General features: G+C 44.0%; 1 protein-coding gene across 1 annotated transcript; it reads left to right on the top strand.

Moving 5' to 3' along the window:
• The first annotated feature begins 112 nt into the window (after positions 1 to 112).
• On the top strand, positions 113 to 22,839 carry UBXN11 (UBX domain protein 11). The gene is made up of 10 exons (XM_044671363.1): positions 113 to 258; positions 3,878 to 3,957; positions 5,968 to 6,082; positions 17,388 to 17,602; positions 18,882 to 18,959; positions 20,361 to 20,478; positions 20,927 to 21,075; positions 21,737 to 21,777; positions 21,952 to 22,101; positions 22,648 to 22,839. Exons 2-10 carry the CDS (start codon positions 3,952 to 3,954, stop codon positions 22,799 to 22,801), a joined length of 1,026 nt encoding a protein of 341 aa, XP_044527298.1. The 5' UTR covers positions 113 to 258; positions 3,878 to 3,951; the 3' UTR covers positions 22,802 to 22,839.
• The last annotated feature ends 305 nt before the right edge of the window (positions 22,840 to 23,144 follow it).

The raw sequence follows: 23,144 nt of genomic DNA, 5'->3' as shown, positions 1-23,144 counted from the left end.
GGTGTTTGGGATTCAGGGCTTCAGTGACCCAGAGCCATGGCAACTGGGTTCCAACAGCTTTGTTCTGCCACTCATTCTGGAATCTCAGTTTCTATACTTGTGGGCCGGGAAGGAATCACAAGAGGCTTCCCAGAGGCACCATTCCCAGCTTCCAAAGGGCCAGGAACCGGTCTTGGGCTGATGTTGGTGCCTTGGTACTGCAGGACCAGTGGATCAAAAACCTCAAGTCGAAACTCAAAAGCCTGCAGACAGACAAAGGTAATAGAATCCTCTGGCCAGAGTCCTGGCAGATCCAGCTTGCCTTCCCAGCCCAAACTCAAACCCCAGTCCCAGGGTTCATAGTTCTGATGAAGAGACCCATCATCCCTGCCTTGAGGGGCTCCCCCGGTGGGAGGGGAGCCTGCATGCACAAACCTGAAACGCTCAGTCTGGAACAATGGGACCTTCTGGTAGCAAAAAGGTTAATTAGACTTGCCTGCTTGGCCCCATGGAGCAGAGCTGGGAGGAGCCGGAGGAGGAGGTTGTGGGGAAGCAGATTAGACTCCTCAGCAAAGGTTTTTTCCTGGAGCATTCCTAAAGCAGAAGGGGCTTCCCTGGGACGTAATTGGATTTGCCCTCATTGGAAGTCCTCAAGCAAAGGGCCAAGAACCCACTTGTTGGGAATATCGTATAAATGATTCTTGATCAGACGTGAGTTCGATTAGAGGCCCAGTGGAGGAGATGGGGCAGATGTGAAGCAGGTGGTTGAAGAGGGTAGGAGTATAGGAGCAGGCAGCTAGGATGGAGCACTGGCCTCTGGGCATGGGCAGTCTGAGGTTCAGTCTCCCACGGGGACAGGAGGGATACAGGGTATCCCTCAAGTCTTACTTCCATTTTCAGCTCGGAAGTATAAATGCTACGTACATAGAAAAACGATTTGTAGAAGATTAAGGCTTCAAAATATCGACATCATGAAAATTCAAGATAACTACTGTCTTGTTCTATGTATTATTATTCTAGTTAATTTTTTAAACTCTGTAGACACCCTTATCAGCTGTGGCTCAGTGACTGAAATGGTTACATTTGTAATCCTAGCCTTAAGAAGATCCTAAGAAGGAGGTTTTCACGCAGACATCACAGTTTTGACATTACCCCATAAGAAAAAGCCTAATGGAGCTAGATCAGGTGACCCCAAGGAGCCAAAAAAGAGGAGATCCTGTATGGGTCTACTAGTCTGAAAAAGTGCAGTGCCCAAGCTGTCACACACAATGCATAGTCGCAGGCTGCACTGACTGGTTAAGATATTAAAACGCATTATTTAAAATTCACAAAACTAATGGGTGTAAAAGAAATTTAAATAATTAAATTTGCAATTTGGAGATGGGACTAAGTTTATAGAATTTATAGTTTTGAAATTATTAAAGCTTAAAACTGCACTAAGACTTTTGGGAGGCCCTCTAAAGGGGGTGGGAAGTATATTAACCACAGAGGAATGAGTCTAGAGGCACAATGCCAGTGGTTAGAGAAAGGTCCTTTGAAATGGGGCAGGTCACTAGACTATTCACTGTCCTCCCTCAAGGGCCTGAGTGGGAAAGCTACCTGGAGAAGTTATGATTTCTTTTTTAAGATCCACATAGTCTCCTTGTAATGTCTTCTTTCTGTCCTCATTGCTGCCATCTATCTAGGTCATTGCTGCAACTCCCTCAATTATATTAGTATCTGTTTAGTCTTTCTTTTCATCCCAACTAACATGACCTGGGACTTCAGTATGCAGTCTTTGGCCAACTGGCCTCTTAATTCTCCCATTTCAGTGACCCCTTCCACCCCATTTTAATTCCATACCAGCATGACCCTACATCCATGGCCCCACATCTCAACATTTTTGCAAACTGCATTGCATCTGCGAGCTAAGCCTTCAAACTATGCAACTTCCCTCTTCAATCCTTCCTTTTTCCCCATTCTCATTCACATGAATGGAACTCTTTACCCTTATCATGACCTTTAATCCCTCCACCCATCTCTGTTCTGCCAGATCCAATCCTCTGCTTTGGCTTCACTTTTAATTTGATGCCCATTTACTTATTTACTATAATACCCATTTAATGCATCATCAAGCACTGGAATGTTTCACTAGAATTCTTTGCCTCCCTGACCTTTAACTCTTCTTGACCTGGGAATCCTTGGACAATATGCACTATTTGAGCTCTCTCCTTCTGCTCTGGGACTTGTGAATCAATGTGGCTGCTTCATCCACTACAAATTATGTTATATCACTTTGAGCCTTTGTTACTGTTTGACAGTTCTTCTACCTTCCTCAACTCTTTATTTCATTTGCTATAATGTCTGTTCTGAGTTTTTTTCCCCTTGAATCAATCAAGAATTTATTACAAATTTTTGTGGGGCATAACCTGGGCAAGTCAGTTAATGCAACTGTCTAACCCTTACTACTCTTCTGCCCTGGAATAGATACTCTATATGGATACTAAGACAGAAGGTAAAGATTTTTTTTAAAATGAACCTATTATGTACTGGGAACAGAAAAACTACAATGAAAGAAATAGTCCTGGCCCTCAGAAACCTTTGTAACCGATAAGCAATTGTCAGTACAGGCCTAGAGCTCAGGAGAGGCATTAGGACTAGATATATAGATCTGGGAATTATCTACATAGAGATGATAAAAGATGATAACTGATCCCAGGGGAGCTGATGAGGTTACCAGGCAAGTGTGCTGAGAGAAGAGGACACTGCACAAATCAGATTGTCCAGGTGCCTACTTCTCTGAGATCTTTTAGCCCTGCTCAAAATTTCCTTGACTATCCTTTCCTTCTTCCCTCTAGTCACAGCAAAGATGTCCCTACACCTTTTTTTTTCTTTCTTTTTTTTTAAACCCTAACCTTCTGTCTTAGAACCAAGTGTAAGTTCCAAGGCAGAAGGACAGCAAGGGCTAAGCAATTAGGGTCAAATGACTTGCCCAAATAAAGCACCCACCTAGCTGCCCCTTTCCTTCACCTTCTAAAGGCAAATTACTCTGCCATAGTTAACAACCTTTTAGTTGTCATATCTGATTCTTTTCTCAGTCTTCATCTTCTTGACTTTTCTGTTACATTTGACACTGTTGACTTCCCTGTTCTCTTCTCTCCAATCTGGGTTTTCATGGCACTGTTCTCTCTTGGTTCTCTTCCTCCCATCTCTCCGATCCCTCCTCCTTAGGCTTTTGTCTAATCATTCTTCTTCTCTCTTTTTCATTGATTTTTAAATGTCTTTCCTGACCCCTTAAACTTTTATGGTTGGTGCACCTCAAAGCATCTTCTCAGGCTCTCTTCTTTTCTATATTCTTTCATGTGGCAGTACCATTTACTCCCATGCCTTTGGCTGGCCCTTCTCTGCAAATGGTTCCCAAATCAGTATCTCCAGTCCTGCCTTTGTACTGAGCTCCAAACCCACATTTCTGTCTGTCATCAGGGCATGTCCATTATAACCACCTCCTGAGATGTTCAACACCTCAAACTTAACATGTCCCAAACCGAGCTTATTCCCCCTCCATACTTCAATCATTTCCCTACTTCAATCTTCACCACTTCTGTCCTGGCTTGGCATATAGTAATCATTTAATAAATATTTGTTGTATGAATGAATTGCTCAGTTAGCAGAATTTAAAGACTTAAAAACCTAGCAGGATTAATCTACCCTCAAGCTTGAAATGGAATGTAGAATGCTGATGTTTTAAGATGCTTGTACAAAATCTCATTCTAGGTTGTGGCTGACCCTCTATGGTTTCTCTTTAGGCAGCACTTGAAGCACAACTTTGTTGGCCTGGGGTGGAGTCGGGAGGCACCATGAATCCTGCATCTTTGCTTTGATTGTTGGGGTCCCTCTGAACCCATTTTATCTTTTCTAGGAGAACAAAGACTTTCAATTCATACAGAAGAACTGGAAGCCAAGTGTCAGCGCCTTCAGAATCAGGTCCAGGAGATGGAGGTGAGACCGATAAAGGCATAGAGGGGGAAGGGATTCTGAACACAACTGAGGAGAAGGCTTCGGGGCATCTCCCAGTGGCCATGCAAGCAATGGAACTCGGGGAGGCCATGGAGATCTTTTCCAAGCCTCCTTCCCACTTCTGTTGGAGCTACTCTCTTTCTACCATACCTAATAGATCTTTCTTATCACTCACTCATCGACATGAGAATCAAATCCTAGCTCTGGTGTTAACTATGTAACCTCTCTGAAATCTCAATTTCTTTGTTTGTAAAATAGATAGGTTGGACTAAATGATTTCTTTTCTTCCTCAACCTTCCTTCCTCCCTTCCTCCCTCCCTCCCTTCCTTCCTTCCTACCTTCCTTCTTTCCTTTCTTAACCCTTCTTTCCTCTCTCCTTCCTTTTTTAAAAAAAACAAAACCCTTACTTTCTGTCTTAGTATCAGTTCTAAGATAGAAGCGTTGGAAGGACTAGGCAAATGCAGTTAAGTGACTTGCCCAGGGTCACACAGCTAGGAAGTATCTGAGGTCAAATTTGAACCTGGGTCCTCCTGACTCTAGGCCTACCGTGCTACCCATTTGTCCCCTGGACTAAATGATCTAGAAGTTCCCTTCTATGTATAAATCCTATGAAACAATGAACGAGCACCTGACTTGGAGAGTCATTTGATTGCAACCCCAGTGGATAACCCAGTGTTCTAGGTGATGTGAATAATAGCTATCACCATCATTGTCCTTTCCAGAAACCCTTAGAGAAGATGCTGCCTTTTCCATTGGCCACAATTTAGATAGAAGGAAGCAGAGTGTGGATTATAGTGGAAATGACACAGGTCTTAGAATCAGAAGGTCTGAATTCAAATTTCAGTCCCAAAACTTCAAAGCTAGGTGACCCAGGCAAGTCATTGAGTGTTTTAAAAATGTCAATAATTGGGGACAGCATTTGAGTTGCATCTCAGGGTTGTGAGGCTGTACTTTGCCAAGTTTACAGAAATGTATGAAGGTGAGCCATTATCATAAAATGATCGCCTCCACTTCCTCTATATCATGGACCAAAATCAATTGCCCAGTGCAGTGCTTAACTGTCAGTGTTAAAACCTAGTTTAGAGCCAGGAAGACAAAGCCCCTGACCTCAGCCCAGGCTGCAACATCAGCAAACTTGTTGTAGCTGACAGCTTTCACCTTGCTTTTCACATCTCATTTCCTGGTGTCCCCTAGAGCCCAGGCAGCAGACGCTCCATTTAAACCTTTGTCCTACAGCTTCTGGAAATAGCCCTCCCTCAAGCAGAGGAGTTGGTTGGGAAAATAGAGGTTATCATCAACATCCAGTCCAAAAGTGGTATGGTGTCCCCTCTGCCTTTCCCATTTCTATGCTGGAGCTTGGGTCACAGAAGTAGGAGACTTGGGTCTGATTCTCAGCTCTGTCAGGAGATCTAACTTGTTTTACAATTTGGAGCAAAAATCTCTTCCTTGCTGGGCCTCAGTTTCCTTATCTATGAGAAAGAGGGTTTGACTGGATAGATGATCTCTAAGTGCCTTCCCAGCGAATAAGAATGGCTCATATTTTCATAGTACTTTATGACTTGCAGTGTGAAGCACATCCTTTATCTTGTGTGATCTTAAGCTCTAGCTAGAGCAATTGCTGTTATTTCCATTTTATTCATGAGAAAACTGAGGCTCAATGTGAAGGGACTTGCTCTAGATAACACAATTAGGAAGGGTCAGACTTGAAAACCCAGGTCTTTTGGCTCCAACTTCAGGGTCCTTTCCATCACAACACACACACAGTGCCTCCCTCACCTCTGAAGGTGTCTGCCTCTACTTACTGCCCTGTCTAGGGAAACGAGAAGAGGAGCCATGGCTTCCTAGCGGTGGCCTTGATTCTGCCATGAACTTGCTACTCACTGAATCCTGATATCGACAGCCTTCACTGCCCCTGCCCTTCTTGGTGTCTCTCAGGAAAGAAGCCTAGCTAATGGCCATCTCCCTCTGTGTCCTTCCCCTTTTCCTGCTCAGCGATTTCTGAACGACTATGGACTGGAGTGGGTGGGAGAACCATCAGAGATTGAAATGGAGATGGAGACGGACCTAGAGCCAGAAAAGTGGACCCTCAAGAAACTCTGGAAGCCAGGTAGAGTGGAGTGGGAAGCTTTCTTCTGGGCAAGCCTTAAGAAGGCCAAAAGTTCCCTGGCTCCAAGCAGGGGGACCTTGTATCTTCTAGCAAGATGCACCCCCTCATCAGTAAGATACTTTCCAGCTCTACAATCCTGTTATCTTGGGATCTGGTGGTCTCTAAGCTCCCTCCCAGCTCTTACAGTCTACATTCTAACTCCCAGTTCTACTATTGTGAGGTACCTCCCAGGGGTGACATTACGTGGTCTCTAAGGTCCCTGCTGCTTCGGATACTCGGTGTTCTAGAAGCCTTTCCAGTTTTATTATTCAGTGATATTACTTCATTATTTTGCTTTCATACTCTTCAGTATGGAAATGGCCTTGTTTCAATATTTCTTGATGACATGTTTTTCATCCCTCATCTGCTTTTCCTTCTGTAAACCCCCTTCCTATCTCAGCTATCATCCTTTGTTTCTTCATCTTTGACTTGACCTTATACTCAGGATGCTCTTCCTTACCTTAAAAATAATTCTTTTTTATTATTATGAATTTGACAAATAGCAACTATTTGTCCCTATGCAATGGACAGAAAATGCATATGGAAACTATGAATCTCTACTGTATATAGAATTAAAAAATATATATTTCAAAGTTACTTTAGTTCCTCTTTTTTAATTTCCCTCTGCATTCTTCTTTTTATTAAACCCTTACTTTCTGTCTTAGAACCAATATTGGTTCTAAGGCAGAAGAGTGGTAAGGGCTAGGCAATGGGGGTTAAGTGACTTGCACAGGGTCACCCAGCTAGGAAGTGTCTGAGGCTAGATTTGAACCCAGAACCTCCCATCTCCAGGGCTGGCTCTCTATCTATTGAGCCATCCAGCTGCCCCTCTACTATCTAATTTTTTTAATGATTAATTAATGTTTATCTTCTTCCTTTTTTATAAAGGGTCACTATAATTAACCTTTCCCCACACTTTCTTTACCCCCAAATAAAAACCCTCCCTTGGAACAAATAAATGTAATCATTCAAAGCAAAATTACATATTTTCTGTGTCTGAAAATATAGGCATCATCCTGTACCCATGAGACAATTAACACTTTATCAAAAGATGGGAAACATGATTTGTAATTAATCTCCCAGAATCATGATTGATTATCTCATTAATCAGAGTTCTCCAATCTTTCATAGTTATTTTGTTTTATAATGCTATAATATTTATATTGCTCCAATTCTACTCACTTCATTCTGTATCAGTTCATACAAGTCCTTGGAGGTTTCTCTGATTTTGTCCTTTTCGTCATTTTTGGTAAGGAACAGTAATATTCCCTTATATTCATATGCCATAATTAGTTTAGCTAATCCCCAAATGATGGACATCAACTTTGTTTCCAGGTCTTTGTTCCAACAAAAAAATGCTTCTCTAAATCCTTTTTTGCATGGATTTTCTTTGTCAGAAAATAGGCCTAATCCTGGGATCACTGGGTCAAAGGGTGAAGTCACAACTGAAGTATTTTGTGGATATAGTTCCAAAGTACGTTCCAGAAAGTTTAGATCTCACAGACCCATAACAGTTCCTTTGTGCTCCCATCTTTCCTGCTCTGACAATTGTGATTTCTCCTTTTTTGGTCATCTTTGACAATCTGATGGTTTCAAGGTAGAACCTTAGAAGGATTGGGTTTGTTTTTTAAAACTTTTAAAATTATGAACCCAAAGCAAAAAAAGATGAGCACTTCCACATACACAACAAAATACACACAAGATTGTGTATAAAATCATGAATCTTCATTTTATACTGCTTGCTTTAAAATATATAGAGATATAGATATAAAATTTCATACCATGCTTTCAAAATTATCCCATTTGTGTTTCCTTCTGAATTGCTTTCTCCTCTGTGAATTCATTCATTTATTTATTTGTTTTTTTAAGCCCTTACCTTCTGTCTTAGAATCAGTACCATGTATTGGTTCCAATGCAGAAGAGCAGTAAGGGGTAGGCAGTGGGGGTTAAGGGACTTGCCCAAGGTCACCCAGCTAGGAAGTGTCTGAGGCCAGATTTGAATCCTCTGTGCGTTTAAACAAATGCTTCAATGGCCTTTTTAAAATATCATTTTTGCTATTATTCTATCTTTTGCTCCAAATTAGAAATTAAGGAAAACAAACCAACCAACCTTTTAACAAAAACAAAACAAAACAAAAGACAAAGTACAATAAAAACCACAAGTGGCCTTCCCCAACCCTCAAAAAAAGTCTTTCTCTTTTTATATTTGAAGCATATCCTCTGTGTATCAGAAGGTAGATAATGTGCTTTATTAAGAGGGTCCACCATAAATTTGATTAGTTATTACACTGATCAGCCTTACACCTCTCAAATTTTTTTTTTAATCATGTTGTCCTTATACAAATTTTTCTCCTGTTTTGGCTCACTTCATTCCACGTAAGTTTATATTTCCTTTGAAAAAAAATTTTAAAGATACTTTGGGAGGCAGCTAGGGGCTCAGTGAATAGTGAGCCAGGTATAGAGACAGGAGGTCCTGGGTTCAAATCTGACCTCAGATCATTTCTAGCTGTGTGACCCTGGGCAAGTCACTTAACCTCAGTTGCCTAGGCCTTACCCTCTTCTGCTTGGGAACCTATACTTAGTCTAGATTCTAAGAGAGAAGGTAAGGGTTTCAAAAAAGCAAACAATTGTTTTAATCACCAAAATCCTTCACACCCTAGCCCTCTCTGGCCAGCCTCTTTCCCCCTCATTTGAGAACACAAGAAAAATAAAACCCATTACAAGCATTTGTAGTCAATCAAAACAAATTTCCCCATTGGCCTTGTCCAAAAAAATATGTCTTATTCTACACTAAGTCCTTCACTTCTCTATCAGGAGGTGGGTAGCAGGCATCATCATTTGTAGTCTGGAATCCTGGGTGGTCATTATGCTCACTAGTATTCCATCACATTCATATACCATCGCTTGTTCAGCCATTCCCAATGGATGAGCACACCCTCAAATTCCCATTTTGTAAGAAAGCTAGAACTAATACAGCCTTAGAATTTGTTTTGCTGAGGACTCATCCTCTCCTCAATCTGTTTTCTAATTCTCCTCTGCCCTTTCTCTCCTGTTTTCCTCCTTAGTTAAATAGACCGAGTAAGTGTGTGTTTGTGTGTGTTTGTTCTTCCTTCTCTTAACCAGTTCAGAGGAGAATGAGGTTCAAGCATTAACCACTCCTTCTTAGCCCTCTTGCTTGTTTATAAAGATACTTATGTGAGATAATGGCCCTTTCCTTCCTGTCTGCCTAGTGTATTCCTCTTCCTCTTTCTTTCCTTTCTTAAGACGTAACTGAACCACTCCCCAGGCCTTGTCCAATTTGACTCCCTCGGTGAACCTTCATGATGATGCTACATGGGTCATTTCCCCATATTTAAATGCCATTTTTCCTTTTTTAGTCCTTTATAATTTTTCATTCTTGTAGCCTTTTTAGGTTTCTCTTCACTCCTGTGTTTACCTTCAAAGTTCCTTTGCAGCTTTGGTCTTTCTACCATAAATGCTTAGAAGTGCTTTCTTTCATTCAAGATCTATTTTTTTCTATTTTAGGATTATATATTCAAGTTTTTCTAGGTAAAGGTTACTTTTTGATATTAGCCCATATTCTTTCTCTTCTGGAATACTGTATTTTGTATGTGATTATGTGTGATCCTGACTATGGTTCCTTAGTCCTCCAATTCTTTTCTGTCTGTTTATAGAATTGAAAAAAAAATCCAGATCTCTGGATTTTGGCTATGATGTTCCTACGTGTTTTCATTTGGAGGTTTTTTTCCAGAAGGTGATTGGTAGATTCTTTCAAGTTCTACTTTGCCCTTTGGTTTTAAGATATCTTTTCATTTTCTTTTAAGATTTCATGAAATAGGATGTCTAGACTCTTTTTTTTTTTTTTTTAGTCATGGTACTAGTCATTGGACTTATTTTTTTTTCTTTTTGATGTTTTCCAGGCCAGTTTGTTTTTGATATGCAATACTTTACATTTTCCATTTTCTCAGCCTTTTTGACTTTGTTTTTAGTATTTCTTTTTGCCTTATGAAGTCATTGGCTTCCATCTGATCCATTCAAATTTTCAGGGAGTTTGTTGCCTCCACAAAGTTTAGAACTTCTTGTGCCAAGCTGTTAATTCTCTTTCTAATTCTTTCTTCCATGATTTTCATTTCCAATTTTTTCCCTCCAGTGTTCTCATTCCATTTATAAAAACAAGTTTTACTTTCCTGATGTGTTTTTCTCTTATTTTAGAGTTTTTAGAGTTTTTCTTTTCTCCTTCGTGTCTTAAGTATCCCTACCACCATATTAGCTCATAATAAAACAGAATCACTTTTTTTGGTTTGCTTATTTTTCTAGACTCCTTCCTGACTCAGGATAAGGTGTGTTAGGGTTGGGCTCTGTGGCACTTCTGGAGGGAAGGTCTGGGCTGGTGCTATTGCTACTTAGGGTACTGAGTGTTTCAGGACCTCAGAGACTGGGAAGCTGCAAGTTCTCAGTGCTCCCAAAGTAGTCTGAGTCAGGGTAAAGTCCATTTGCTGCCCCCCAGGTCTGAGCCCTGCAAGTTTCTGACCTGGGTTTGGATCTGTTAGGTAAGCTTTGTTAGTTCAGAGTGGCAGAATTTTAAGCCTCCCCTTTGGTCTTGGTTTCCTGCTTTGGTTATTGGTTACCACCTGGGCTAGATGCTAGATGTGAGATTCTGCTGTGAGCTTGGGGGCTGAGCCATGTCACTGCTGCTGCTGGTTTCTGAACGGCTTTCTCTTTCAGAACACTGTCCAGGGCCTCTCTACCTGGGAGAGATAATGCCACCGGGACTCCCCATGTTCACAGGTCCATTTTCACTCTGCTCTGGATCTCTGACCCAGAACTGTGTGGCAGGGCCCTGGGATGGGTTTGGGGGTACTCCTGGGATCTCCTCTGAGCCGTTGGATGCAGCCTGTCCTGGGCTCTGGATGGAGGGCACTAGGGGCCACACGCTCCTTCCCCAACCCCGTCCCCAGTAACTGTGGGCCTCTTCTTCTCCCTACTCTGGCCTGAGTAGGACAAAAGACTCCCTGTGACTTTTTTTCCTGAATTTCTCCATCAGGCTTCGGACTGGTGCAATTTATGGATGTGTTTGGAGGAGCTATAGATGGGAGCTCAGTTACCCAGCTTCCTCTGCACCACCATCTTAGCTCCTCCAGCCAGTCCTGTTTCCCAGGATTCTCTGAAACTGTCCATCTTGTCATTTCTTAGAGCACAGTAACACTCCGTCATATTCAGATACCACAGTTTGTTCCGTCATTCCCCAGGCGAGAGACACCCCTTCAATTTCTTTCTTTCCCCTTTAGTCCTTCCACCTGTTTCAGGATCAGGAAGTTTGTTTGGCTTTTGATTATTCTCACCCCCACAGAATCCTCCCTTAACCTCCCCACCCCAATCCTGATCCATGCTTACTGATGATGTCTACAACGCACACTGGGGGAGTGTGTGTGTGTGTGTGTGTGTGTGTGTGTGTGTGTGTGTGTGTACTGCATGTGCAGTATGTACAATGTATTCTGCCATTCTTTGGTTCACGGATGACAGAGAAGTTCATTGTGATCTCACTTCCCTCACCCTTTCCTCTACATTTACATACTCTGTTTTTCACCAAACTCAATATAAGAAATAGCAAGTTCCTCTTCCCTTCTTCCTTTTTTCTTTGACCCTCCCTTCCTTTTCTCACCCTAAACAGAATCGAATCCACCCCTGGGTCCTCTGGTTTTATTGTGTAACCGCTTAAATACCCTTTGAAGTCATTAAAGTTCTTAAAGGCATATTTATTTCTTTTCCCTACCAGAATAATAGCGCTGAATCAGCACAAGGTCTCTTCTAGTTGCTCAAAAAAAATCTTGCTTTTCTAGATTTCTCTTGACTATTTATTGAATGTATATTTCCAAGTTCCTACAAGTTCTGATTTTTTTTTTCATCAAACATGCTCAAAAGTTCTCTGTTTCATTAAAGATACCAATTTCCCCCTCTATAGGGTTATACTCAGCTTTTTTGGATATGTTTTGCTTGGCTATAATCGAGTAGTATCTTTTGGTTTTTTTGGGACACTGTATTCAAAGCTATCTTTTCATTTATAGTAGAAGATGCCAGATATGTCATTATGACTGCAGTTCCTTGGTACCTGAACTTTCTGCCTTCTTGAAGGTCTTTCTTATATATTATATATTTATATAGTTTTTTTCTTTGTTGTAGATTGGATTTTGGCTATGGCATTTCTCAGGGCTTTTCCTTTGGTGATTTTTCTCAAGAGATAATCAGATAATTAGAATCCTCCCTGCTCCCACATTTACTTTGCCTTTTGGTTCTTTTTTTTTTTAAACCCTTAACTTCTGTGTATTGGCTCCTTGGTGGAAGAGTGGTAAGAGTGGGCAATGGGGATCCAAGTGACTTGCCCAGGCTCACAGAGCTGGGAAGCGTCTGAGGCTGGATTTGAACCCAGGACCTCCTGTCTCTAGGCCTGACTCTCAATCCACTGAGCTACCCAGCTGCCCCTTGCCTTTTGGTTCTATTAGATCTGAGCATTTCCATTTATGATATCTTGAAATAGTGTCTAGACTTTTTTCCCCCCTTATCCTTTTTCTTTATAAAAACGATCTTTTAGCAGGAAGTAGCATGGAACTATAAGTAAATGCCTTAAGTTGTATTGTCATTTTAATTATATCAGTACAAACTATGAGCAATCGTTCTGATTGTTTAGGCTTGTTTTTATTTCTATAAGGACTGTTTTAGAGTTGTGCTCATTTAATTCCTTTTTATATTAGTAGCTAAATTCACAAATGTCTTATGTATTCTGGAATGGATTTCCTTTATCTCTTCCTGTTGGGTTTTATTGGTAATACATAGAAAGAATGATGATTTTTGTGGTTTATTTTATTATCATGCTATTTTGCTGAAATTACTATTTTAGTTTTTAGTCGATTCTCTAAGCTTTTTTTTACATAAACCCTCATGTCAGCTGCAAAGAATGATAATTTTCCCCCTTATTGCCTACACTCATTTCCTTAATTTTTTCCTATTTTCTTATTATAAGATTTCAAGTGATGACAATGGATATTTTTGCCTTACCCCTAAACTTACTGTAAAGGCCTCTAGTGTTTTTCCATTACAGATAGGACTAGTATTGGGTTGTAGATAAATACCACTTAGCATAAGAATAATCTACTTTTCTGCATCTATTCATGTAATAATGTGAATTTTATTATTTTTATTAATGTAATCCATTATGTTCATAGTTTTTTCAATATTAAACCAATCTTTTTCTTCCTGGCCATAGTGTGTAATTTTTTCTACATGTTGCTATAGCCCCTTTGTTAGCATTTTATTCAGTATTTTTATGTTGATATTCATTAGGTATATTGGTCTATAGTTTTATTACTTTACTCTATCTCACTCTGGTTTTCGGTGCCAGGACCATATTTGTCTCAGGAAGAAGTTTGTTAGGATCTATTTTTCTTGATTTTCATAAGTAATTTATTTAATATTGGAATTATTCTTTGAATGTTTAAGAGTATTCACTTACAAATCTATTTTTTTTTTCTTTGTGAGTTCCTTGTTTGGCTTGCTCACTATCTCTTGCTATTCCTTTTAAGACATTTAAGTTCTCTATTTCTTGTTTCATTAATACAAATAATTTATATTTTTGTGAATATCCATTTAAACTATATCTTCATTTTTGTTAGTATATAATTGAACAAATTACTTTCTAGAAATTTCTTTTATTCTTCATTCATTATGAATTTTCCTTTCTGATTTTTCACATTGGCAATTTTTTTATCAGATGATCTGATAGTTTACTTTTTAAAAATCAGCTCCTAGTTTTAGTTATTAATTCATTGGGATTTTTTTGTTTTCAATTTTATCTCTTGATTTTCAAGTTTTTATATTTTTCTTTCTGGGTTTTAAAATTTGTTGTTTTTTAAAGTTTTTGGTGTGATGCTCAATTTGTCGACTTGATTATTTATTTGTTGATGAAAATATTCAGAAATATATAAATTTTCTTCTAACAACTGCTTTTGTTGTATCCAAAAGTTTTAGAATTTTGTCACGTAATTTTATTTGATGAAATGATTTCATATCTATGATTTGTTCTTGAGTATTAAATTATTTAGTTTTCATTTGAATTTTAATCATTTCTTGGAGGGTCCTTTACTGATTATAAATTAATTGCATTATGTTCAGCAAAGATGTACTTGTTATGAAATTTTTATGTTCAAGCCCATGACTTTGTAGAGGTGCCATACACAGCTGAGAAATATGTATATTCCTTTTTATTCTCATTCAGTAATTGTTAGGAATTGGCTATAGCTAACTTTTACAAAGTTCGTTTAGATCTTTAACTTATTTCTTATTTACTTCTTTTTAATGTTTAGGTCTAGAAGAGGCACCTTGAAATATCTATTATAGTTTTGTCATTTCTCCCTGTAATTTAATTAAATTTTCCTTCAAGTATTTAGATACGATGCCATTCAATGCTCCACATGCACTCACACCCACACAGTCATACTTAAGATATTTATGTGTTTGTGTGTGTGTGTGTGTGTTGGCTAAACGTAGAGACATATCTTTTAGATGTCATAGATAGATATTATCTGGCTCACTTTGTAGAAAATAGGAAAGTCATGCCTGTACCATCAGCATCCTAACTGAGTGGCAAAGGGTTTCAGAATCCAAGACTGTCTAGGTTGAATGAGCTTTTATTTTCCAAGGTTATATTAGGCTAGAATTATATCTACCACCTGCTCAAATATTTCTAGTCTAGGAATATGCTTTGGGTAGGTTCTGAAGGAAAGCTGCTTACTCTTACTGATTACTCTTAAAGGGAAGGATAGTAGCCCTTAGCTTTTAGCCCATTTCTCACCAAATAATGGTTTTACAAAAGACCATCACAAATGCCAAGTAAACCCATTTTATCTAAGCAAATCAGCAAACAGAAATCAGAGTTTATAGATTGGAATAGTGTTGAATATTCTCTAAGAAATAGCTATAGGGGGACAGCTGGGTAGCTCAGTGGATTGAGAGCCAGGCCTAGAGACGGGGAGGTCCTAGGTTCAAACCTGGCCTCAGACACTTCCCAGCTGTGTGACCTTGGGCAAGTCACTTGACCCCCATTGCCTACCCTTACCACTCTTCCACCACCTATAAGTCAATACACAGAAGTCAAGGGTTTAAAATTTAAAAAAAAATAGCTATAGTTAGATTTACCATCTTTTCCTTAATATGTTGCTCATTTTTAGCATCAGCAACTTGTTTAAACAGACCAGGTTGAAACTATCCTAACTGCAAAAATGCGTTCCTATTTTTATCTTTTCTTCTAATTTGGTAATTGATTTTGACTTTTGCTCTCATGGTCAGATTGCATAGACAACTGACTTGGAAATGACTTCCACGTCAGTAACTAGGAGTTTCCTGTATGTTAAAATATAGTCAGTTTTATAGTTGTGATGTTACTCTATGTTTACTGTGTCTGGTGGTACCTTCCAACTTTCTTCTCGAAGAAGGTATTTATTCATGATGTAGGCAGGAAGCAACTCCTTTATTGACCTGTCCAGGGAAAAGCTGGGGACTATCCTTCCATTTAGCTGCAACTTTGCTTTTATTGATCAACTTTATTGCAAGGCTTCATATAAACTCCTGCATATTCCCAATTGAGTTCCCCATGATGTATAATACTCACTGTAAAATGGTGTAAAGAGAGCATTTTCTACTGATAATAAAGCAGCCTCATACCTTAGATCTTTTGTTAAAAGAAAGGATGGAGGGGGCAGCTGGGTAGCTCAGTGGAGTGAGAGTCAGGCCTAGAGACGGGAGGTCCTAGGTTCAAACCTGGCCTCAGTCACTTCCCAGCTGTGTGACCCTGTGCAGGTCACTTAACCCCCATTGCCTAGCCCTTTACCACTCTTCTGCCTTGGAGCCAATACACAGTATTGACTCCAAGATGGAAGGTGAGGGTTTAAAGGAAAAAAAAAAGGTTTTTTTCTTTAGAAGTAAGGTCAATAGTGGCTAGTCGGTTTAATCTGGGTTTCATCACTATTTAGCATGGCTCCAATTTCTGGCTTTATTTGTAGTGAGTCTATTCCTAAGGGAAAGGATTCACTTCTCCAGTTGCACATCAACTTATTCATCTTTGGGCAAAGATCTCAAATGTAGAATACAAACAATTACATTAGTGTCTGTATATCTAATAACCATATGATTCTTTGTATCACCCGTCACATTTCCTATCACTCTACGACTGTTAGGAGTCAAATGTGTAGACTGGGAGCACGCAGGACTGAGAGCTAGCTTATCTTTTTCTCCGTATTGTAGATTGTAGGGAGAAGCAGCATGGTTTAGTGGATAGAGTGCCTTGTTTAGATTCTGGAAGACCTGGGTTCCAATCCTGAGCTGTGTGACCATGAGCCAGTTGCTTCAAGCAACCCCCTAGGGCTTATCTACTTGGTTATAGAAAGGATGGGTGGAGAGCCCCACCCCAGGAGTTCTTGGATGGGGAGGCCGGGGGTTGTTAAACCAAAGGCTGCATCATCTGGTGACAGCCATACTGGTGATAAGGAATTCTTTGGCCAGGCTGGCCTTTGTAAGGGCCCTTGTGTCACCAGGACCCTGCATGAAGCCTTTCCAGATGGAGAACCCACCAGAGATTGTCCTAAGCCAGTATAACTTTGAAGAAGCTCATTTTACCTCCACGATAGCATGAGGCCTCAGACTAGGAGTTGGGAGGAATAAGATTTCCAAACTCTCTACGGTTTGCAAAATACTTTCCTCACAATACCCCAGAAAGTAGGTAGTACATGGATTGTTATTCCCATTTGATAGGAGAGGAAACTGAGCCTCAGAAAGATGAAGTGACTTGTCTGGGACCTCACCCTGTAGGACACATCCTGGCCTTCATGCCAATCCATGTTTCCTAATTCCTTGTCCATTATTCTTTCCCACGAATCACTCTGGGAAGCGGCTCTTGAATATATATCCAGGTACCCAGTAATTGTAAAATGGAAACAGGTGTTATTGTTGTTATTATTATTATTATAGTGATCTTGGGGCAGCCTGGTCTGGAGTCAGAGGCATAGATCAAGAGACCTTTCAGAGTCCCTGGAGCCCTAGGAATTGGGAACTCTGGATCTCGGCTCTTTCCCAGGCCCCACTGCCCACACATATACCCATTCTGGAAAGAGCGGTACTCTTATCTCATGGCCCCATTTCTACTGGATAAAAAGACATGAAAAGTAGGGCACCCATTTTTCAAAGGGTTGCTGCCCCTCAGAAAGCCCTTGGTTACCAGGAGACTCCACGGTGCCTCCCAAGGTGGACTTTGATGAGCTGCTCGAGAACCTACGAGATCTTAGTCTGTTGGCTGGAGAGGGGCAGTCTCTGGTACATACCTCATCCAGCATGGCGGTGCTCAAGACCCCTGAGCCAGTGCCCCTGACACTGTATCAGAATGGGATCATCATGTTCAATGGCCCCTTCCGCCCCTTCTCAGATGTCTCCACACAGGTAAGGAGCCCCAGTGGGCAGGGGAAAGGGTTGGGGAAGGTCAGGAGAGAGACAGGGAAAACCCAGGCACACAGCCATGACTGATTCTCAGGATGACTGTGGGCAATTCACTTCCCTTTTCTGGGCCTCAGTGACCGCTTATGTTAGATAGGGAGGGCTGGACATTAATACTTTCAATGACCCTTGAATCTATGTGGAGCCCCGTGCTGCGCTAGGTGAAGGTAGGGGGGTTGATGATAGAGACAGAAATTCAGAGGAGACTGTCCTTGCCCTTATGAAATCCACAGTCCAGTTAAGGGACAAAACCTAAAGGCAGATCTGTGACACACGATCATACATTCCCAGGGTGCCCTGAGGTCTGATGGGGATCGAGACACGGTGGGGTGGGGGAAATCGGGGCAGCACTGGAGCCGGGCTTGAAAGAAAGAGAAAGAAGCCGCCAGGTATTGTCAGGGAAGAGGATGCCAAAGGGCAGAGGCGTATAGGAACAACATTTACTAGGCCAAGCACGTCGTGCCATCCTCAAGGATGGTACAAAGCATTTTGAGTCCCTAGAAAGGGATGAAGGTGTTGCACAGAGGCCAGGAAATGGTGATGGATGTGACCGTCTGTCCCCCAAGAACTCAGGGCCAAGAGAACGCTTGGCTACTGGGGGAGGAGTTGCTTTGCCCACAGCAGCTTCTGAAATCCCTCACTAGAGTGTCAGGAACGGTGATGTGTCAGGCAAGGGGGACCCCACCAGGAAATCACTGGTCTTTCAAGTATTACAGAAGGGGGCCTCCCCTCCCAGCCCATATGAGTAAGTGGGATATTCACTGGGATCATCCATGCCCCAGGAAGCGAAGGTTGATGGTGGGGGATGGAGGCAGCATGATGGACCTTTCCACAGCTACCAGAGGAGCCTTTTCCCTGCCAGGACTCGAGTGGGGCCTCTCCACATCTGGCTGATGGGTAACTCCTCTTTCTGCTTTGAGGACAATGACCATCTACAGCATGCCAGGCAGTCCTGGAGGTCCTCTGAGGGCTCAGGGGCCTCTTCTAGCCCTGCAAATACAGGCCTCAGTCTGGGCCAAGGCAGAGAGACCCTCGTGTGGTCAGGAATGGAAGGGAAGCGGAGTCAGGGCCAAGGTATGGGAGCCCTGGGGGTTACTCAGCTTAGCAAGGACTATGGGATGGGGATGGAGATAGGAGGGAATTGGCCTCCTCTGACGTAGTGATCACTTCCCCACCTAGTCCTCCCTGCTCCAACCTTTCATCTTTCTGCCCCTCTTCCCTGCAGCAATGTATCCAGGACATCTTAGATGGCTTCTTTCCTTCTGAGCTGAAGAAAATCTACCCCAATGGAGTCCCTTTCCAGGTAAGGAGCTCTCTGATTGTGTCCATAGTCCCCAGCCTGGAGACCCCACTGAAGTCTTTCTAGTCCTCGTCCTAGAGCAGGCCTTCAACAACTGTCTGGGAGGTTAGAAGCAAGAGAAGCGGCACACGGCCACGGGCCTCCGGAAACTGCCACTGGAGAGGGAAAGGCACCATCTCGGACCTCAGGGAGCCCTCATCCCCTGGGGAAATGGTCCTTGTCCTTAAGGAGCTCCCCTCCCAAGTGGCCGGGGACCCACAAAGACAAGGCCGTGCTTTCCAGCGTGAGGATGGAAAGGATGGAGGGAAAGAACCGTTGGCTTGAGCTTGGGAAAGCTTCCCTGCAAGGAGGATCTGCAGCAGGGCTGGGTCCACAGCCCGGCCGCTGAGGAGGACTGAGGCATTGGCCTAGCTAAAGGCACTCACATTTGTATCAGGAGCAGCCATGAGGGCAGGGGGAAAGGATGGGGCAGAGAGGCCCCAGGGAACAGGTAGTGAGTGCCTCCTGCTGGTCGCCCAGATGGATGGCTTTGTGGAGACTTCCCCAGCCTGAACTTGGTCCACAGAGGTCCCTGCCCTCCAGTTGGGAAGAACTGCTGCCATTTGGTACAAATCCACAAGGCAGAAGGCAGCAAGGTGGAAGCAGAAGAGGCCTGGTTTAGGAATCCGAGGCCCTGGGTTTGAATTCTAGCTGTGTGACCCCAACTGAGCAGGCCACTTCCTCTCTCTGGCCTCGTTTCTTTTCTGGTCAATCAAGGCGGTTGGGCCAAATGACCTGAGACCCCTCCTCGCTCTGAGTTAGTCATTTCCAGAGTCCAAGGTAACAATTCCCCATCTTCCAGGGACGTGTGAAGAAAAGCATTTTGAAAGCTAAGAGCATTCTAAAAAAGTCAGCTGCCTTTACTTTGTTTTAGAGAAACACTGTGGTGTGGTGGGAAAACTGGGACTTCTGAGGTCAGTCACCTTGGGTTCCAATCCCAGGACCACTGCTCACTAGCTTGGGGAGTCTGGGCATGTTACATCTGCAAACTTCATTTTCCTCTTCTGTAAAATGGGAATCACAGTACTTGAAGTGCTTACCTCCAATGGGGGGGGGGGGGGTTGGCATTTCTGCTCTTTGATCCTCAGTTTATCTCTAAAATGAGGATAGAGAACACTTGCTGTGAAGTGCCATAGAAAGCAAAGGCCTACCTCTTGCTGTTGTTTCTCACCCCTTTCCTGTTTAGACTTGCTGGAAATAGGGAGGAAAAGGGGAAGATGGGAAGCCCAGATGATCTGTCATCTGTCAGTCAGGGTTTGGCTGCTGCGGGGCCCAAGCGGGGGGAGAGGAGCCACCCCCTCCATCTCCATCAGCCAAGGGAGTTTGATGGAGTCTGTGCAGACACTCAGTCCTTCCCACACCCAGGTGACAGACCTTCGCAATGTGGTCTACCAGGAGAAGCAACTCCCTAAACCCTTCTCGGGCCCCGGGTATGTGATAGGAAGGATGAATTCTAAGGAGTCTGAGAAGCTGCATGAGACAGGTGAGCCTCTGGTGGGGAGGGAGCTCTCCGGGCTGCCCGAAAGGGCATCCTTGATTGTTGGGCTTGGTTCTCTGGGCCGAACATCCCCGGCGGCTTGGGCTTCCAGCAGTCCCTCTCCCTGCCTAGGCATCCTTTCTAAAGTACAAATAGCTCCTCTTACGTCTGCGGTGGCCCATGTGGAGCTGTCGGGTCAGGGAAAGTCCTCCCCAGTGATGCTTGTTGCTTTTCCCCAGCTCACACCATGGGCAGCAAATGCAGGACTTGAGGGCCCCCTTTTCATTTCTTTTCCCCCTCATTGGATCCCAGGGGTGCTCTCTGGCACGTTAGCACTTCCTTCCTGTAAGCTGACTAAGTTCTCAGTCTAGATCTTCATCTAAATCAGCGATCAAAGTGTTGATAAGGGAGGGTCCTGGCCAGATGCCACGTCTAAACTCCCTCCCTCCGACAGTGACAGACAGCACCCCTTTTGTGAGGAACACCACCTTCTCCCAACCTCCTACACTCACCAAAGAGCAGTTTCTGAGAAAGCTTCCCAAATTTGTGATTCGACATGGGGAAGTGATTGAAGTCCGGGAACCTATCCGGGAAACACTGGAAGTGAGTGTATGCTGCCCCCGGGGGTGGTGGCATAGGCTGGGGCCCACAACACCTCACTGGGGTGAGCCTCTTGGCTCCCCTGTCCAGTGGTGAGAACTCCATCACTCCAGAGCAATTCCCTGGGCAGGAGCTGCTTTAGGGGTGGGGGGTGGGTTGTCCGTGCTCCTTCTGGGGCCCGGAAGGGCAGGGAGGGCCACTCCACAGGAACACAGATCAGCTGTGGGGCTGCACCCAGCTCCTTACCCTTTCCCTGAGGGGGCAGGGCCCATAAGTCTGCCACCAGCCCTTTTTCCCTCCCATGCTTCCACCTTCCTCTGATCAGTCCCTTTTCCAGTCATCTCCTTGGCACTTTCCATCAGTCAGCATGGACCGTCTTGAAGAATGTGTCCTATTTCCCCCTCAGTTTTGGGCTCCTTCGTAGGTAAAGACTTTGTCTCCCTCCCTTCAGCTTCCTGTTCCAGGAGGATGGGGCTCTCTGCTGCCAGGATTTGCCACCCCAGTCCCATGTGGGGGTGGGGGGCAGATCATGGGGCCTAACCTCTATGAGTTTTTCATTCTAGGCAACAGGGCTCATGGCAGTCCTCAGAAGGAAGGTGGGGAAGGAGGGGAGGGAGGCAGGACTGTAGCCTCAGGGCCAATGTTTTGCTTCCTTGCCTCAAAGGGCTGCACAGGGCCCCAGGAGATCTTGGTGGAGACTGAGAGGTGAGAATCCTGAGAATGGGGGAGCCAGGGCAGGGCTGGTGGCCGTGGGGGAGGGGTCGAATCGCCCTTACAGAGACCCCAGGGTGGGTTGGGCTGGGGTAGGGTGAGGCCACTGGGACCAGTCCAAAGCACCTGCAGCCCTGGGCCCCAGGGTGACGGGGCTGGGGCCCCCAGGCTGAGGCAGACATCTTCATCACCGGCCTCCCCGGAGTTTCCCACCGTCACTCTACGGATCAAGTCTGAGAATGGGGAGCAATCGTTTGTGCTGCCCATGTCGCCTCTGGACACCATTGGGGATGTCAGACGGTACCTTGCACAGGCCAGGTCGGTGCCTCCTGTCTCATCACCTGCTCCCAATCCTCCAGCAAGTCCATCCACTGCTGGGTGGCCGGTCTGCATTCGCCCTTGCCTGGCTGTCCCCCCCCCCCCCCAACAACACTCCAGAGCTTGGAGGGACCTTTATGATCATGCATTCCCTCCTTCCTCACCTCCAGCCTCAAGGGAAGTCCTTTGTCTGAAATCTAGGTTACTCAGTGGCTAGAGCCAGGTCCTGGGTTCAAATCTGGCCTCAGACATACCCTAGCTGGGTGACCCTGGGCAAGTCACTTCACCCCCATTGCCTAGCCCTTTTGGCTCTTCTGCCTTGGAACCACCACTCAGTATGGAGTCTAATGTGGAAAGTAAAGGGTTAAAAAAAAAATTCCTAGTAGAGCCAGAACCTGAGCCCAAATAGTCTTCAACTCCTAGTCAGTCTCTCCCCTCCTGCCTCTTGCTGCCAAGGTGGCCCCCCTCTTCCCATCCATCTTTAAGCTTGCTCAGAAAAGGGGTAGTGCGGCTGGGCCACATCTAACGAAATCCCTTCCACCTCAGGGACATGGACCCAGCCATGTTTGAAATCTTCAGTGTCTTCCCCAACACCGTGTACGCAGATGATTCAAAGACACTGCAGGCCTGTGGGCTGGTGCCCAATGCCATCCTGCTGCTTCGGCCCCCCAAGAATCCACACTCGGCTCCCAGTCTCTAATAAAATCACATCCCCCAGCCACTTTGGGGACTCAGTAAGGCTGGCCCTGCGTGTTCCTCTGGGGGAGGGGAGGCAGCGGAGCCCGCAGCTGGGCGAGGGTGGGGCAGCCCTTTGTCTGGCTCCGGGGCAGGATTCCCCCGTGGGATCCGACGCGGCGGGAGGAGGAGGGGCTCGGCCAAACATTAAGCTGGAAGGTGCGGTCCAGCCCAGACTCCCGGGCTGACCAACACGACACACTCGCACTCCCGCCGTCACGCTACAACTCGCACAGCTCCGCCTGGGAGAGCCCGCCGGCGTGCCGGACACACCCAATCCGTCCCGTACACGCCCACCGAGAAATACA

Source organism: Gracilinanus agilis, chromosome 3, assembly GCF_016433145.1.
Source record: "Gracilinanus agilis isolate LMUSP501 chromosome 3, AgileGrace, whole genome shotgun sequence".
NCBI lineage: Eukaryota > Metazoa > Chordata > Mammalia > Didelphimorphia > Didelphidae > Gracilinanus > Gracilinanus agilis.
The sequence above is the reverse complement of the archived record's forward strand: the minus strand, read 5'-3'. Positions and strand labels throughout refer to the sequence as shown.